General features: G+C 39.5%; 1 protein-coding gene across 2 annotated transcripts in view; it reads left to right on the top strand.

The window, feature by feature from the left end:
* Nucleotides 1-17,398, top strand: part of LOC117457890 (glutamate receptor ionotropic, kainate 1) — a 35,381-nt gene that overhangs the window by 7,595 nt on the left and 10,388 nt on the right. For both annotated transcript variants that reach the window (XM_034098149.2, XM_034098148.2), the window contains exons 2-6: nucleotides 2,793-2,960; nucleotides 3,086-3,343; nucleotides 15,702-15,883; nucleotides 16,432-16,485; nucleotides 16,873-17,046. In XM_034098149.2, the coding sequence (XP_033954040.1) occupies nucleotides 2,793-2,960; nucleotides 3,086-3,343; nucleotides 15,702-15,883; nucleotides 16,432-16,485; nucleotides 16,873-17,046 (836 nt within the window). The remainder of the gene's footprint in view (nucleotides 1-2,792; nucleotides 2,961-3,085; nucleotides 3,344-15,701; nucleotides 15,884-16,431; nucleotides 16,486-16,872; nucleotides 17,047-17,398) is intronic.

Raw genomic sequence — 17,398 nt, 5'->3', positions numbered from 1 at the left:
GCAGCTGCTATTTTGGCCTTTCACAGCCCAGATGAGAAAAACAAACCCCTGATTGGAAATGGTGCTGTGATGCTGCTGTCACTCGGATTATGTTGTTGTTGAATCCTTAATAACGCCTGTGACATTTGCGGCAGCCTCTGCACTTTACGCAAATAAACATTTACCATCTGGTCGGACTCGTGTTCATCTCCCCTTTTATGACAAAAACATCTTGAAATCAAATCAAAAGACGCCGAGATGGAACACATTTTCTTAACGTATTTGCAAGAAGGTTATTGTATTTTGCAATACAAATTCATATTCCAGTGAGAGAGTTAGTGACTTCAACAGGCCTAGCAGCTGCTGACTGAGACTTGGTAACCATAATTAGGATTGGCACTTTCAAGCATGCTTTTAGTGACCACGGAGTGCAGACAAGGCTCTCTCAGTTTGGGGTTTGAGGCTATGCTACAGCAAAGAAAAAGGTCATTCACAATCAAGGTCTCAAGGGGAGCTTTTTAAAGGCCCTTTCTTGTTCCAAATCAATCACAATTTCACAGGCAATTCTTCAAACACTGTAGAGAGTGCAATGACCTATTGCCATCTGCAGTCTCAGTTTTATGAGCACAAAATTGCATCTTCAATCTTCTAATGTGACTATCGATTTACAACTACAGGTGGTTTTAAAAGGATATCCCTTTAGGCTTTGTTTCCAGGTGAACTGCATACATGAGACAGTTCATTTGGGATTTGTTTAGATTAAAGAAATGCACTGACTTACCCTGACTATTCTGAACTGGCCTTGTTTCTGTCTGCACTCACGAATGTCAATGCAGTGAGAAAAAACATTTAACCCTGAGTGTATTATTTCAGAAATCCTATCACTGAATGCTGTTTACATCGGAAAGGCTTTGGTAATATAAAAGTGCAGGGACATGTTCAGCAGGGATAAGAACACTGCACGAGTCATGCTGCCCTATATGCAGGTGGTGACAATCCAATGCATTTCTGGCCTTAATCCTCATTCTATTCATGCTGCACTTTATGTAACTGAAATGTAAAACATTGTATGTTGCACTTGAGCCCGGCTGGAGTAATATATCCATATTGCAGGCCATGGCATGCTAGCCGCGTCATTATTCTGGAGCAGCGCGGTGGATTAAGACTCGTACGTTTTTTTAAATGATCTTCTCGATCTCAACTCTGAAACAACCCTCATCCTGTGTGTGGCCCATGACACACACAGCCAGCTCAAATCTGACTGTGTTTAAAAGAGAAATTGTACTTTAAATTACATAGTTGTGGTCTCATACCTATGTTTATCGCATAGTCCTATGTAGTGGGAAATGGGAGGTAATGCAGCAGTAAATTGCAGGTTTATATGCTGATTTAAAATAAATTAGGCGCTTTGTTATGCTACTTTTGCATGCAAGTTGGTACATAAAACAATTACTAAAGAGACAGTCATGAACAGGAAATCCCTTTTGCACTGCTGATAACTGTTTTACTAAATACAAAATGTTAAGCCTTACAATACATAACGTGCAGTTTCTTAATGAGAATGGTGGATGATGTTAATCTACTGCAGCATCACTTAATTTTGAGTTTTTCCTTCTTACACTGCAACATGCTTCTCTAAAAACAGTTACACCTCAGAGGTTAGCTTTGCATTTTCAATGTGTTGGCAGCAGTAACACTTAACCTCCTCACAGTAAATTACATTATGTTTTGGGCTTCACTGTGTGATACTATAAATACCAAGCTGGTTTAAGTATGATTTAAATCGAAAAATACTTATGTGTCTCGTGCAGTAAATTGAACAAAATATTTAAAATACGAGTATGAGGTGAAAGAGTTGAGCAGTTTTTAGTTGCTGAAATACTGTTGAGAATGGAGAAAAAGAGATGGGATGCTTTTAAAAGTCTGCCATGATAATCTGTTATAGGATTTGTTAAGTCTTTAGATGTATTAGCTGTGAAGCTGGTCTGCTGGTCTTTAATGAACTAGAGGTGATGCATGTCTTCCAAAACAAATCATTCACATGGCATGGTGTCAGATGGTGGAATTCAGGCCATGTCAATTGGGTGAGTTCAATAAAGGTCAAGCTTTTCTCTAAATGAGATTAAATCGTGTGTTCTCAAGAAGGTCACTTAGTAGCATTATGCGGTATAAGTAACAGAGAATTGGGCCACATTATGCAACTGTCAGTATTAAGTCATTGTGACCTTGCAACGCTACGATAGAGGTGAATAACTACTAGTGAAGTCATCGTTCAAAAAACTACTATCAATTCAGTGTTGGCTTAAAACATCTGGCTAAAAATCTCACCGCTAGGCACTGGAACATATGAAAATGTTATTTCACTATATGTTCCTGGTCAGAATGATTGCAATTTGTAATGTCATGCCAATAGTGTATTAAATATACTCAAAACCTGTTTAAATGACTTTCAAATGTTATTTCACATTACATTTTTTAAGGGAACAATATGTTGATTGCATCAATGATGAGATATTATTTTAGTGAGAATCAACGAAACAATATTTATTAAGGTACCCCCCCCCCCCTGCATAAAGAAAGACTATATTTCAAATAAACATTGTGAGTTTGATTATTCCTGTATTTTTGTTTAAATCAGGCTATTTATTAAACATTTGACAGCAAGTGCTACAGCTCGTGAGGATATTAGCGATAACCCCAATAATGAAAATTCACCACTAAATACTTATTTTGTTTTTTTATATTGTAACCTACGATGAAAGACAAAATAAAGTCACATCCCTTCTCACCACCCGTTTTTTCTCTTCCTACAGGTGGCATCTTTGAGACTCTTGAGAATGACCCCGTTAGTGTTGAAGAACTGGCCTTTAAATTTGCGGTCACCAACATAAACAGGAACCGGACCTTAATGCCAAACACCACATTGACCTATGATATCCAGAGAATAAACCTCTATGACAGTTTTGAAGCCTCAAGAAGAGGTAAGGATATTATTTAGCTTTTTCAATTGAAAAATCTATATATTGTTATAAATATATTGTTTATGAGTTTCCCTTGTGTTGATCATTTGTTATTTCCTCTCTCCACTTTCGGTTCATTACGTCAGCGTGCGACCAGTTGGCCCTGGGTGTTGGGGCAGTGTTCGGCCCCTCTCACAGCTCATCAGTCAGCGCGGTCCAGTCTATATGTAACGCCCTGGAAGTCCCTCACATCCAGACACGCTGGAAACACCCCTCAGTGGACAACAGAGACAGCTTCTACATTAACCTCTATCCTGAATACACCTCTATAAGCCGAGCTGTGCTGGACATAGTGCAGTACTACAAGTGGAAGACGGTCACTGTTGTTTATGAAGATGCAACGGGTGAGTCCAACTCGTAAAGCTTTAAAACAAATCAGAGCTGAATATGTCAACAGTGATTAAAACAGAACAAGCACTCAAATGCTTGTGTCAAATTATAACATATATTTATATAAAATAATTTAAAAAAATGTAAGTGCATTTACATAAATATTGGAACATGTTATACGAAAGTTCATCATTTCTATATTTACGTGTATGTTGCATTTTTAAAAAAATATTTTTTCTCAAGATTATTGAAAAATATATTTTAAATGACTATGGTGTTGGGAGGATCTGTGTACTACTCAAAAACATATTTTTAAGTCTAAAGAATATGATGTGTGTACAGTAGGTCAGGACAACATTAAAATGTAATATTTTATTTGAAATGTGTTTTGACACATATAGCATTTTTCCTTTAAATATAGTATGCAATGAAGTCATGGAAAATGTTTACAAAGAATAGCAAAAAGTGTAGTTTAAAAAACTACTAATTGTTTAAACCTATGATTTAAATTTGAAAAAAGAGTGTTAAGAGAATCAAGTCGGTAAGCAGGAGTAGTGGAAATAAGTTGCATTTATTATTCAAAAGTTAAAACTGGGAAATTCCATAAAACTAAATTAGACACAAAATAACACAAAGCAAATGAAATATGCAACTAACAGCAAGCTGCCAACTCCTCACAACTGCATTAAAAGGCCATGTTACCATGTCAGACTCACCTGACTGGAACATACCACTTGTATGCACAGGGTGAGCCAAGTCAGGCAAACATCCACATCGAACAGAAACATGAATACAGCAATAATAATACATGTCCATGTTATTGCTGTCATCTCAATGTATCTATAAGCACCCACCCATCTTAATCAGCATACAAAATATAATATAATTTACTACAGAACTATTTTACCTGTTTCTTATTTATTCACCTTACATATTAAACTGAAATTAATAGTTACTAGACACAACCTCACCTAATGTATAGGTAGGGCCTATTGAAAAAGGGGCTAGCATCCAGTGTCAGGCCAAAATGGCCAATAGTATGAAGCTGCAGCGTCGGAGACAGCAGTTACAGAACCGCAGTTACAGAACCACACACACAGGTCCCGCGTCACGACCGCACACACAGGTCCTGCGTCACGTGACGGAGCACGTCACGGTCAACGCACGTTCACATGAATGTTTATATATATATTCTGTTAATTTAGTTGAGAATTTCAAAAATATAGTCTTTTATGTCTTTTATATGTATATTAAACAACACTGTTAATTTAGTATATATATATTCTGTTAATTTAGTTGAGAATTTCAAAAATATAGTCTTTTATGTCTTTTATATGTATATTAAACAACACTGTTAATTTAGTTTTGGGTATGTTTATAATTCTCGTTTCATTATTATTCAAAAGAAAACAACACTGTTAAACACTGTTCCTTCTACAGTATCATCATTCTCGTTTCATTATTATTATTAATAAATCAAAGGTGTCTTCGAAGAGGTGCTAGATTACTGAAAAACAACTGTTAGTGTGTTCATGCACCAGCCTGCAAAAGATAAACAAGCAGTTTGACCGAGAGGCATTTCAGTTCAGAATACATTTTTATTTATTTGTATTGCGGGGTCTGCTGTTTCTTCACTGGGGGTGAGGCGGGGTCTGCTGTTCCCTCTCGAGGGAGATAACCTGTCGTGGCACTCTGAATATTGGCTGAAGGGTTCCCTCCAGCAAGCTTCTGGCCTCCAGAGTCCAGAAGGCAAACCTTTGGCCATGCCTTTGAAACAATAAGAACAAGACGTCATCTAAAGTATTGCATAGGCTAACCCCCTAAACGCACCAGGAGCGTCTGCGCTGCGTTACGGCTGCGCCGTGGCGTTCGCAAAGATCGCGGCCACTCTAGTCAATGGGTGCTATTCCACCAGACGCGCCGCGGCTCGTCCCGTCCCAGAAGCTCCTCGCCGCAAGGAATTTCTAAAATATAGGATGAATCCTATTTTTGAAGCGGTGCAGCGCGGCGCAGGCAGGAAGTGATGAAAATCACCTTGTTGTCTGCTTTGCTGGTTGAGGGGGTGCACCCAAGATCGGCTCCTTCTCCTCCCCCCCACCACCGTCTTTCAAGTAGGAGAATACTGCAGCGTTCTCCTCCGGTTTACAGGCACTGTCAATTATATATATATTAGGGCTGTCAAGTTAACGCGTTAATAACGCGTTAACGCAAAAAAAAATTAACGCCACTAATTATTTTAACGCGATTAACGCATGTGTATTTTTTTTCCTCGGCCGCCCCGTAGTTTCAGAGCGCATCGAGTTTAAAATACCATCTACAAGCTGATGCTGACAGCCCCGCTCCTGCCGCCTGCTTACAGCAGACCACACTTCCACGCTCACCGGCAGACACCGACTGGCCATCGGGAGGACCGGGAGGGTGTGTGTATGTGTGGCCCGTGCGAGCGAGAGAGAGACCTTACGTGCATTGTTGTTGTTAGCATCGGGTGCTAGCTATCTGCGCTAACGGATATAAGGAGCTGTTTAAATGAAAACAGAGGAGCGACATTTCGCCACAACTGCGCCGAGCACTTGACTTGATGCAGGAAGCCAGACAGCGGGACATTGTACGAAAAGTCAGCACACTCATGATTGCAGCGTCCAGGCAGCTCCCGTTCGAGCATATGCCTTGAGTTGCACATAGCTCCAACGATCCAACACACACACACACACACACACACACACACACACACACACACACACACACACACACACACACACACACACACACACACACACACACACACACACACACACACACACACACACACACACACACACACACACACACACACACACACACACACACACACACACACACACACACACACACCATTTGTATTGAATGAGAAGTTCCAGGTTGTTGTGTTTAATATTCATGAGAATATTTGTCATTGTTCAAATGATAATAAACATTAGCATAAAGCATATTTGTCCACTCATATGTTGATAAGAGTATTAAAAACTTGAAAAATATTCCTCTAAGGTACATTTAGAACAGATCAAAAATGTGCGATTAATTTGCGATTAATCGCGATTAACTATGGACAATCATGCGATTAATCGCGATTAAATATTTTAATCGACTGACAGCCCTAATATATATACAATAATTATGATGATGAATGCATATTTTTTTACCACTAAAATACAGCAACACATCTTTGATTCATGTCGTTTATAACTGGAATATTACAATTATTATTAACTGTGTCTGTAGTCTACAACACAACAACATAGGAAATAACAACAATAAACCCGATTTAAACAGACACAAACATAAACCATTTTAACTACGTAGCCTACTTACTTGTAGAAGTACAAAATGTCCAGGAAATATTCCAAAATCAACAACAACTGCGAGGCTGCACACACGACGCTCCGCTTCCGCAACGTTTTGAAACGCGCCTGGTGTGTTAGGTCGCAGGAGGAAGTCGCAGTGTGGCGCATCCGTAGCGCAGCGTGGCGCAGACGCTCCTGGTGCGTTTAGGGGGTAAGGCATTGGTGCACAATTGATATGCATTAATAATCTCAACAATAACTGACTAAAACACCTCATGCAATATTACAAAACATGTCAAAATGATGACACTGTCTGATAAACGGTAAACAGGCAGTCAGCACAGTAAAGATTATTTACAATGAATTCAAATTGTAATACAATGACTATTAAAGAAGCATTTACACTGAAGACAGAACTTAGGCTACTGCTGATTTAATGTAGTGGACATATTGACATGCTTTTGTCATCCGTTGAGGTTTAATTAATTAGCTGACTATAATTAATAATTAGGGTTGGGAAGTTTACTTTTTAGGTTACAGATGAGTAATTACCCTGTTAAATTGTAATAAGTAATGTAACTTGACTATGTAACTATTTGTATTGAAATTCTAATGTTAATTATGGTTATTTTATGTTTTTTTGTGAGTCACTTTGGATAAAAGCCTCTGTCAAATAACATAACCATAACATAGTTTCATTAAACAAATAAACAAAATGGTTAACAGTTGGTTTTGCAGCGAGTCATCATAGGCTAACAGATTACATTTAGCACTTGTTGCTTGTATGGCTGTTCAATACAACAGAATAGTTGTTAACTTTAAAAAAAAAACATGATTCACATTACTCACACTCTTACTGTAATTAGTGATTCACTACTCAACTATGACACCTAGTTGGGCTTGCCAAAATCACGCTAGTTTCATTAAACAAATGATCAAATATGCTAACGAAGCTAATGCTTTTGGTAATGCTTTTGCCGAAAGCTATAGCTAACGAATAGTTGTTTTTAGAGACTTTAATACGGTTAGAAGCTATCATAAGCAAACAGATGTTTGTTTGTATTGCCTTAACACTATCATAGTTAATTTTAGCTAATCACACTTCATTTCAAGACATCGGAATTGTTATTAATGTTAAACAAATAAAACTGTAAAAGCACTTCACATTACTCACATTCTCTGCGTTGACGTTCACATTCATGTGAACGTGTTCCGTCACGTGCCGCCGTGACGCGGGACCTGTGTGTGCGGTTCTGCAAGTGCGGTCCTACTGTTGTCTCCGACGCTGCAGCTTCATGCTACTCAAAATGGCTGCATAGGGACCTGTAATGACAAATCATCCTATACATTAAACGTATGTTGGGCTGTCACAGTAAAATCAACAAACACTACACCCTGAAACACTACAGGAAACAGACTGTCACCATCCAGTGAGCACCAATGATACAGCAAAATCACAAGATCATGTAAAGAGCAGTTGATGAAAAATAATTTCAAAGGGATAATGATGAATAAGAAATGTTTGGAACTATTTCTAATAAAGCACAGAGTCTGAAACCTGTAGCACACAAGAGACTATTTCTTACCTTTAGTAGATAATTGTCTTCTTCGACTTTGTGTTTGCAACCTCATCAAATCCATGGGCAGCCATGTTCGGGAGCAATATTATTCTCTCAAAATGTGCATGTTTGTACCGCGGTACTGCACATTGTAAACCTGCTGTTGAAAATAAATTCCATGTTTTGGTCACAGCGTCAAAACTCCCGCCATGGAGTTCTTCATCGCCAAGTTAGCTAGCTTCACTAATGATGCTGATTAGAATCAGGTGCTAGTCTGAAACAGACTACTTCACTCGGTCATTAAAGTCCTGATTGCATTCACGATGTTAATTACACATGATTTGAACGCAACCCCCATATTCTCGTGGTTGTTGAAGGAAGTATCCAAACATGCCTGATTACAATTGTATTTTTTATTTTATTTTGAAAACCGGAAATTAGGTTCCGATTACGTTCCCTGCAATTCCTCACTGTGACCAGTGGAAGGCAGTGAACAAGTTACATTTTTTGCAAAAACCATCTTAGATAAGATACACATTCTGTAATAAAGTATGGATATCACATTTTACGAAGAAAACCTAATTACTTGAATAAGGTTATCCTCAAGTTAATGGTTAGAGAAGGTGGAGCTTCTTTGGCTAGTTTAATGCTAACCAGCGTGTTGTCTGAAATTAGTGTTTAGTGCCCTCTTATGGTCATAGAAATTGCATGTTCAAATTAAGCTGATGATATTAAAGATAGGGTAGGTAATTGTTTGTTTGTAGCCTTTATTTAATGGAGGGACCTGCACAATACATTACAGTATCATCCGCATAAAAATGTAAAGTAGCTTCATCCACATTATCACCTAAACTGTTGATGTACATTACATGTCACTTGTTAGACGCTTCCAAAGCGACTTACTCAATACTGTGGGCAATCCCCACAGGAGCAATTTGGGGTGAAGTGTCTTGCCCAGGGACACAACGACATGCTGACTGCAGTGGGGTTTGAACCTGTACAACCCTCTGCGCCACACGCCTCTTAATTCACTTCAGAAACACTTGTTGTTATATTCCATGGAATGCTCTTAACATCCCGTTAGCCATGAATACATTAAATGCTTTGACAATAAACATAAAAAAAATTCATTTGTGGAAGCCGTGGCGCTGTAAAAAGAACGACGAATCATTTTAGCCGGCCCGGCTAAAATAACTGGATGGCCTACCTGCCTGTCCGCCTTCCATCTCGTGCACAAACTTATCTCGTGCCCTCATTGGTCATGTGTGTGTTTGTGTGTGTTGGAGGAGGGGCTCTGTAAGGAAGTCTGAAGGAAGGGGCAGATTTTTATCGGCTGCGTACTTTCAAATTCTAGCGCACTCGAGCTGGTTTCTCCATTCCTACCTACCCTACCTTTAAGTGTTGTGCTTGTTGTTCGAAACATAAATCATCTACTTCCTTTAGTGTCTTTTACAGTAATTTGCTGCTAACAATGGAAATACCAACCCAAGAACGGGAGAGCTTGCTAGTAAACATTAGCAACATTAGCCTATTGCTAGTTTAAATTCAGGCGGGCTGTGGGACTTTATTTTCCATATTCTCGGATAAATAGTTGCTGGCATATCACATCTACATAAAAAATAACACAAATATGATACACTGTTCCCATGCATAAAATAATACAACCCAGTCTCACGGCATGTCGTGTTCACCAACACGATTTGTAATCTATTGATTCGTGTTCACCAACACGATTTGCCCCTTTTTTTCGTGTTGCACAGCACGATTTTAAAAGCAATGTATTTCTACTGGTAACGTGTTTCGTGCCTGCAGGCTGCAGCACGTCTTTTTCTCCGGTCGGGTCGTGGAAGACCGGAAGCTGTATGGTTCATAAAAACATGTTCTTACTCAATATCAAGCCACAGTTATTGCTTTTATTTTAAATCGTATAATTTCGGACTTTTGTTGTCGTCCGTGAGGAAAATAAATGGGGCTCAGAGCCTCAGGATACTGAAAGCTGTATTTTTTAAATCTTTTTTTCCTTCTAATTTGTTATTCTTTTCAAAATAACACACTGTTATTTACTCACCAATAACACACAATTATCCTTGCTTTTATTTATTGGTTTAATTCCATAATCTCGGGCTTTTTTGGCGTCCGTCAGGAACTGAATTTCAAAATAAATATAACCGGAAACAGACGTAGGCATTTCGAGCGATTACCCAAGATCCTCAGCTATGGTTTTAAGCTCGCTGATTGGATGTGTTAGCCGCAATGCATGCTGGGATTTGGTGTTTATATTATATGAAATCCGGAAAACATTTTAAAAGAATAAAATAATACTTAATTCCGAGTGCTCTTGCTTTTCTCTTTGAAAGTCATCACATAACGGCATTGTAATACACGGTTCGGCTGCATTACATATTACAGATCTGCCGTAGTTCTTTATTTAGAGAGCCCTGATGAGAAGACCTTTGGAAAAACTGGAAGAAATGCCGCCGAAACTGAATACTTGACCTGGATCATAAATATATCAACAATTAAACAACATCTTCAATTTCTCTTCACACAATACGTCTCCTTGCAGTATCAACACTAATTCGGCTGACTTTTACATTTGATCTAATTCATAGATAGGTTATATTTACACCATAACGGTGCACAGCTGTTAGAAAAGGACTGTAGTTTTTAAAGATATTACTGATTTTCTTTGAATGTAAGAATGTAAATACTGAGTCTGAAATAGTATAGCAATATGCTGTAAAATGATGTGAAAGCATGCATAAAACTATACATCTTCAGATGTTGTACATACACACTAATAATACAAAGTTATTATGGCTGTGTGTACCTTGTGTGCACCTCCTAGTGGTTAAAGCACGTTATTGAATCATTGTTTTTATGTGTTATATTTGATTAAAAAAATATTAAGAGTACATACTTTCATAGGGGGAAAATATAAATATAGAAATATAGAATATAAAAAATCAAGAAGATACTATAAGTGATCTCTACAATAAAACAGTTTAGTGCAGGATGTACAAAGATATTAATAGGAGGAGGTGCAAAATAGAAAAACGGATTAACCTTTATTTAAACATTAAATATTAAATATTAAGCCTGACAAAGTCATTAACGTCTAATATATTGCTTTCCTGCAATGTTAACTATGTTGAAGCACTTATTTTAACTGATATTATACACATTAATTATACTCTTATGTATGTAGATAGAATAAGAAATGTGCAGAATATGACAGTTTAATGGTGGAGGTACACACATATTGATAGATGTCTTGTAATGCACTGTTGAGGAACCTGTGACCCAAGTTTTTCATTCATTGCATAACTACACCGTAGTTGTGTATGATATGTCAATAAACCTTTGAAAATCTTGAAAGGGATGTGCAAAATAGCCATAATATACAGTCTTTAATGAACTATTAGTAGAGAATAACGAGTAATGAATATACTTTATTACTTGTTTCCATTCATGTCAATTGCAGATACATGTTTAGTCTTCTCAAGCATCAACTATCAAATATCTCTCCTGATTGTTGGCACTTGACAATCACCTTACCTGAATTTTACTCAGGTGTAACTAAAGTCTGATTTAAGGGTTGTTTATATTTTACATCATTCATCAGAATCTGCAAAGTAACTCAAATAAATGCAGTGGAGTACAAATACCATGTTAACCTCTGAATTGTAGTGGAGTAGAATTACAAAGTAGCAATGAGCTGTCATGTGGGTATATATTAATGCTGCGCATTATGGACACAAGCGATTTTCACCCATTTATTAATTATATGTTTTACATTTGATAACACCAATGTGTTTAATAATGGCAACTTCTAATTGTGGGAAAAACGAAAACGTTCAGTAGAGACGTCCCATAGAACATTTTGCGAAACACAATAGCCAGCATGTGTAGTTCTGGGGGGGTGTTCGATTCCAGTTTTGGATAGTCTGGTGTGTTTTCGTTCCATTTCACACAGCTGTTTGACGCTCTCGGTAACCTTACGGGGACTGTAGTCCTAAACGATAGCTGGGGATTATGGGTAGTGTAGTGTCTTCGGCCATCCTAAACTCAGAAATGTTGACAATCGCAATGATGCTCGAAATGTCCCTTATAGGCCTACGTCTGTTTCCGGTTATTTTTATTTTGAAATTCAGTTCCTGACGGACACCAAAATAGCCCGAGATTATGGAATTAAACCAATAAATAAAAGCAAGGATAATTGTGTGTTATTGGTGAGTAAATAACAGTGTGTTATTTTGAAAAGAATAACAAATTAGAAGGAAAACATATTTAAAAATACAGATTTCAGTATCCTGAGGCTCTGAACCCCCATTTATTTTCCTCACAGACGGCAACAAAAGTTCGAAATTATACGATTTAAAATAAAAGCAATAATTGTGGCTTGATATTGAGTAAGAACATGTTTTTATGAACCACACAGCTTCCGGTCTTCCACGACCCGACCGGAGAAAAAGACGTGCTGCAGCCTGCAGGCACGAAACACGTTACCAGTAAATACATTGCTTTTAAAATCGTGCTGTGCAACACAAAAAAAAAGGGGCAAATCGTGTTGGTGAAAACGAATCAATAGATTAAAAATCGTGTTGGTGAACACGAAATGCCGTGAGACTGGGTTGAATAATAATAATAGATTTATTTTGTTAGCGCTTTTACAGGTGCTCAAAGACGCTTTACAGATATAGTGAAAAGAAAAGAAAGGAACAACAAATAATTATATAGTTAAAGTCAAATAATACAAAAACAATCACACATTAAAAGCCAGATTGAAGAGGTGAGTTTTTGTGAGTTTTTTGAAGGTGGTGAGGTCAGTGCAGTCTCTGTTGTGGGAGTGAGTTCCAGAGGGAGGGGGCATCGACGGCTCTGTCCCCCCAGGTCCGGTGATTGGTGCGGGTGGGGATGGATAGGAGGTTGGCTTCGGATGAGCGGAGGCAGCGGGAAGGGGTGTGGTGGTGCAGCAGGTCTGTGAGGTAGGGGGGGAGGGGCTGATTGTTGAGGGCTTTGTGAGTAATGAGGAGGACTTTGAAGTTGATTATTTGACGGACGGGAAGCCAGTGGAGGTTCTGGAGGACGGGAGTGATGTGTTCTCGGGAGCGGGTGTGGGTGAGGAGGCGGGCAGCAGAGTTCTGGATATGTTGGAGTTTATTGAGGAGGTTGGATGGTATGCCGTAGTAGAGGATGCTATTAGTCGAGTTGTGATGTGATGAATGCATGAATCAGGGTTTCAGCAGCAGAGGAGGAGAGTGATGGGCGGAGACGGACAATGTTTTTGAGGTGGAAAAAGGCGGTCCTGGTGATGTGATTGATGTGGTGGTTGAATTTGAGCTGACTGTCGAAGATGACTCCGAGTTTGCGGATGTGAGGGGGGGGATAGAGTGTGGCTGTCAATGGTGAAGTTGAAATTCTGGATGGCTTTGGTACGGGATGGGGGGCCGATGATGATGATGTCTGATTTGGCACTGTTCAGTTGGAGATAGTTTGTTTGCATCCATGCTTTTATTTCTGAGAGACAGTTGGTGACAGTGGAGTGTGTTGTGGGGGTGATGGTTTTTGTTGAGATATAAAGTCGGATGTCATCGGAGTAGCAGTGAAATTGAAGGTTGTGGCGACTAATTATGTTTGCCAAGGGGGAGCATGTAGAGGATGAAGAGGAGGGGGCCAAGCACCGAACCCTGGGGGACGCCTTGGGACAGAGGAGCAGTGGAGGCGGTGCAGTTGTTGATGTTGATAAACTGATGTCTGTCGGTGAGGTAGGATTTCAGCCAGGAGAGTGCAGTGTCGGTGATGTTGAGTGATGATTCGAGGAGGGACAGCAGGATGGCGTGGTTGATAGTGTTGAATGCAGTGAGGTCGAGGAAGATGAGGATGTTCAGGTTGCCGGAGTCAGAGGAGAGGAGTAGGTCATTTGTGATTTTCAGAAGAGCTGTTTCGGTGCTGTGTTTTGATCGGAAACCGGATTGAAATGGCTCAAAGAGGTCATTGGAGCAGAGGTGGGATTTAAGTTGTGAGGCAATGACACGTTCAAGTATTTTTGACAGAAAGGGGAGATTTGAGATGGGCCGGAAGTTGGACATGATGTCAGGTGTGAGTCCAGGTCTTTTGAGAATGGGTGTGACAGCAGCCAGTTTGAGAGAGGGGGGAACTGATCCAGATCTGAGGGAGGAGTTAATGATGGTGGCAATGAGTTGGGAGATGGCAGGGAGGCTCTCTTTAACAAATTTGGAGGGCATTGGGTCAAGTGTGCAGGTGGAGTTAATTCCAGTCATGAAGTCGGACAGTTGCATGGGGGTCACAGTGGAGAAGTGGGACAGGGGCTGTGAGGTGAAGGGGAGCCAGGAGGGGAGGTGGGGGTGCTGATGAGGGTGTCAGATTGCTGTAAATGTTGCTGATTTTGGTTTGGAAAAACGAGAGGAAGGAGTTGCACTGTTCGGTGGTGAAGGATGAGGTGGCGTTGTCACAGGGTTTGAGAAGTTTGCTGATGGTGGAGCCAGACTGAATGAGTTGTGAGTAGTAGTAGTAGTATTAGACCGGGCTGCTTTGAGTGCATTACTGTACTGCTGGAGATAGTCTTTGTAGATTTGAAGATGGACTGTGTGGTTTTCTTGTGTTGACGTTTCCTTGATTTAATTTGGTGGAGTTCGGGGGTATACCAGAGGGCGGCCAGTGTATGAAAGAGACATTTTTTTTTTTGTGGGGGCCAGTTCATTGAGACAGAAGGAGAGGGTGCTGTTATAATAGTCCACAAGTTCAGATGGGTTTTCAGAAAGTGGGGGGGGGGAGACAGACAGACATCTTGCAGGTAATGGAGGCAGTGATTGCTGAAGGTGAGATGGATTTGAGATTTCTGTAGGTTATTGTGCGTTTTTTCTTTTGGGTCGGGGATGGGGATGTTGATGTCCATGATGATGGCCAGGTGATAAGAGATGTGGAGATTGAGGCTGGACAGATGAGGGATGGTGAGACCAGTGGAGCAAACCAATAAAGGTTTGGAGTTTGACTCCACTCATCTCAAATTTGTGGGCTGTTTTGCTATTTTTACTAAATACTCTAGATTTTATGCAGGAGCCTATCCAATCCTGCAGCATAATTGACATGCATCAAATTAACCTTCTCTTATTTGATCTCATCGTATTGTATCTAAGAGCACATCTCGGTTTATCGACAGATTTGTTGTCAGATGGATTATGCAGTTTTTTGTTTGGTCTCATAAAGACATAGCTGAGGTTAGCTTCAGCTATGTCTTTAGAAAGCACTGTGTAAAGTTGTAGCTTAATAACCCAGTCACTGAAGCAGATGCATTTTTTGCAATTTCAAAACCATGAAACCTAAACACTCAAAGACAATCAAAATCTGATTATGTTTAATCACATAGTTTTACTTCCACTGTCTTGGAGTAACCTACTATCCAGATTTGGGTTTTTTGTAAATATTTGCTTGTTGACCCTAATCACAATTTTGCTATCTTTTAATTTAAGGACTGATTCGTTTGCAAGAGTTGATCAAAGCTCCATCCAGATACAGCATTAAAATCAAGATCCGCCAGCTGCCAACTGGAAGTAAAGATGCCCGTCCTCTATTAAAGGAGATGAAGAAGGGAAAGGAGTTCTACGTCATCTTTGACTGCTCTTACCAAACTTCAGCTGATGTTCTCAAACAGGTGAATTATCCCAAACATCTGCCACCACACTGGACAGAGGTCATTGTCCTGAGGGCCTCAGGGTTTAATTGACATCTTGACACCTAAAATACAACATGCTCTTTGAAATCCAATTTGAATTCTTCAGTGGAGAGAAGTTGCTGTGTTATTTTGGTGTTTCTTCAGTGCTTTTTTGTTTAATGTTCACTATGTGCAAGATTAGTCTAATTCTATCCCCTTTAGAAATCTTATGATCATTTCCAGATCCGAGCAGAGCTTATTTTTGAGCCAGACATAGACATTTCAAACCAAAAGCTGCATGTAAGATTAATTGGAAACACTATGCCTCCATGAGCAAATTGTGACATATAATCACTTGGAAACTTGTTAATCCAAACCATGCAAACAAAACTAAATGAGGCAATTCATAAAATGGCTGGAATGCCTAATTTGCAAGTCTCTTGGTATGGATGTGGATGAAAGAAAATATATTTTATGCTGGCTGGAGAAAAACATGATTGTGTAGTCGGGGGAGAAACTATGAACCGTTAATTTCTCATCCCGTTTAGATCTTGTCCATGGGGATGATGACTGAATATTACCACTTCTTCTTCACCACACTGGTAAGAAAACATTTCACATTATATTTACAGGAAAGAGTTTCTCTCTGAAACTGAATTGAAAAACCTGATGGATTTGCTCATAATTACAGTTTTTCTATTGTCTTCATTAAGTATCTTATTATCCTACGCAAGATGAAATGTGTGTAGGCACCTAGCAATTCTCAGCAAAGATTATGCAGATGAACTCAAACATCTGTGGTTTGTTTTATAACAAGATTGCTGGATGTTTTCAGTGCACTTGGCATAATTCCATAGTATTATGCAGCATATTGTTCCTCTGTTTTAATCAACAGTCCCTTTGCCTTTGCTTAGTAACTTACATCTACTTGTGGGTAATTTTGAGTAGAATCAAATTGATTCTTTGCTGATGATGTTGTACCTCTACAGGACCTGTTTGCCCTCGACTTGGAGCCGTACCGCTATAGTGGGGTCAACATGACGGGCTTCAGACTGCTCAACATAGACAGCCCGCATGTGGCCTCGGTGGTGGAGAGGTGGGCCATGGAGCGGCTGCAGGCTCCTTCTAAAGCTGAGACTGGAATGATGGAGGGGATGATGACAGTGAGTGACTTCACCTTCCTCTTTTCATTCCTCATGCCAAATGTTCTTCAAGGGCAGGGGCCCAGTGGGGAAGCCCGTCTTAACAATGTCCCCACTGCTGCTCTTCTGATTGTTCACGTACTTTAAGCAACATGCTCAAAAGGACACTGAAAGTTAATAATTTCTATATTTAATAAATGGAAAATATATGGACAGTTTGAGCTTGTCAGTAGAGGAAAGTTGGCGAACAGCGTTAGTTTGTCATTATTTGGTTTATGTGTGTAAGCTACTGTAGTTAGCACAATTGAATAAATCATTAAATCCTTCCAGTTGCTTACGTATTTTGAAAGTATGGAATGAACATCGTTTTTTA

Source organism: Pseudochaenichthys georgianus, chromosome 13 (genome assembly GCF_902827115.2).
Source record: "Pseudochaenichthys georgianus chromosome 13, fPseGeo1.2, whole genome shotgun sequence".
NCBI classification, from domain to species: domain Eukaryota; kingdom Metazoa; phylum Chordata; class Actinopteri; order Perciformes; family Channichthyidae; genus Pseudochaenichthys; species Pseudochaenichthys georgianus.
Note: the sequence above shows the minus strand (reverse complement) of the source record. Positions and strands in the feature narration are given on the sequence as shown.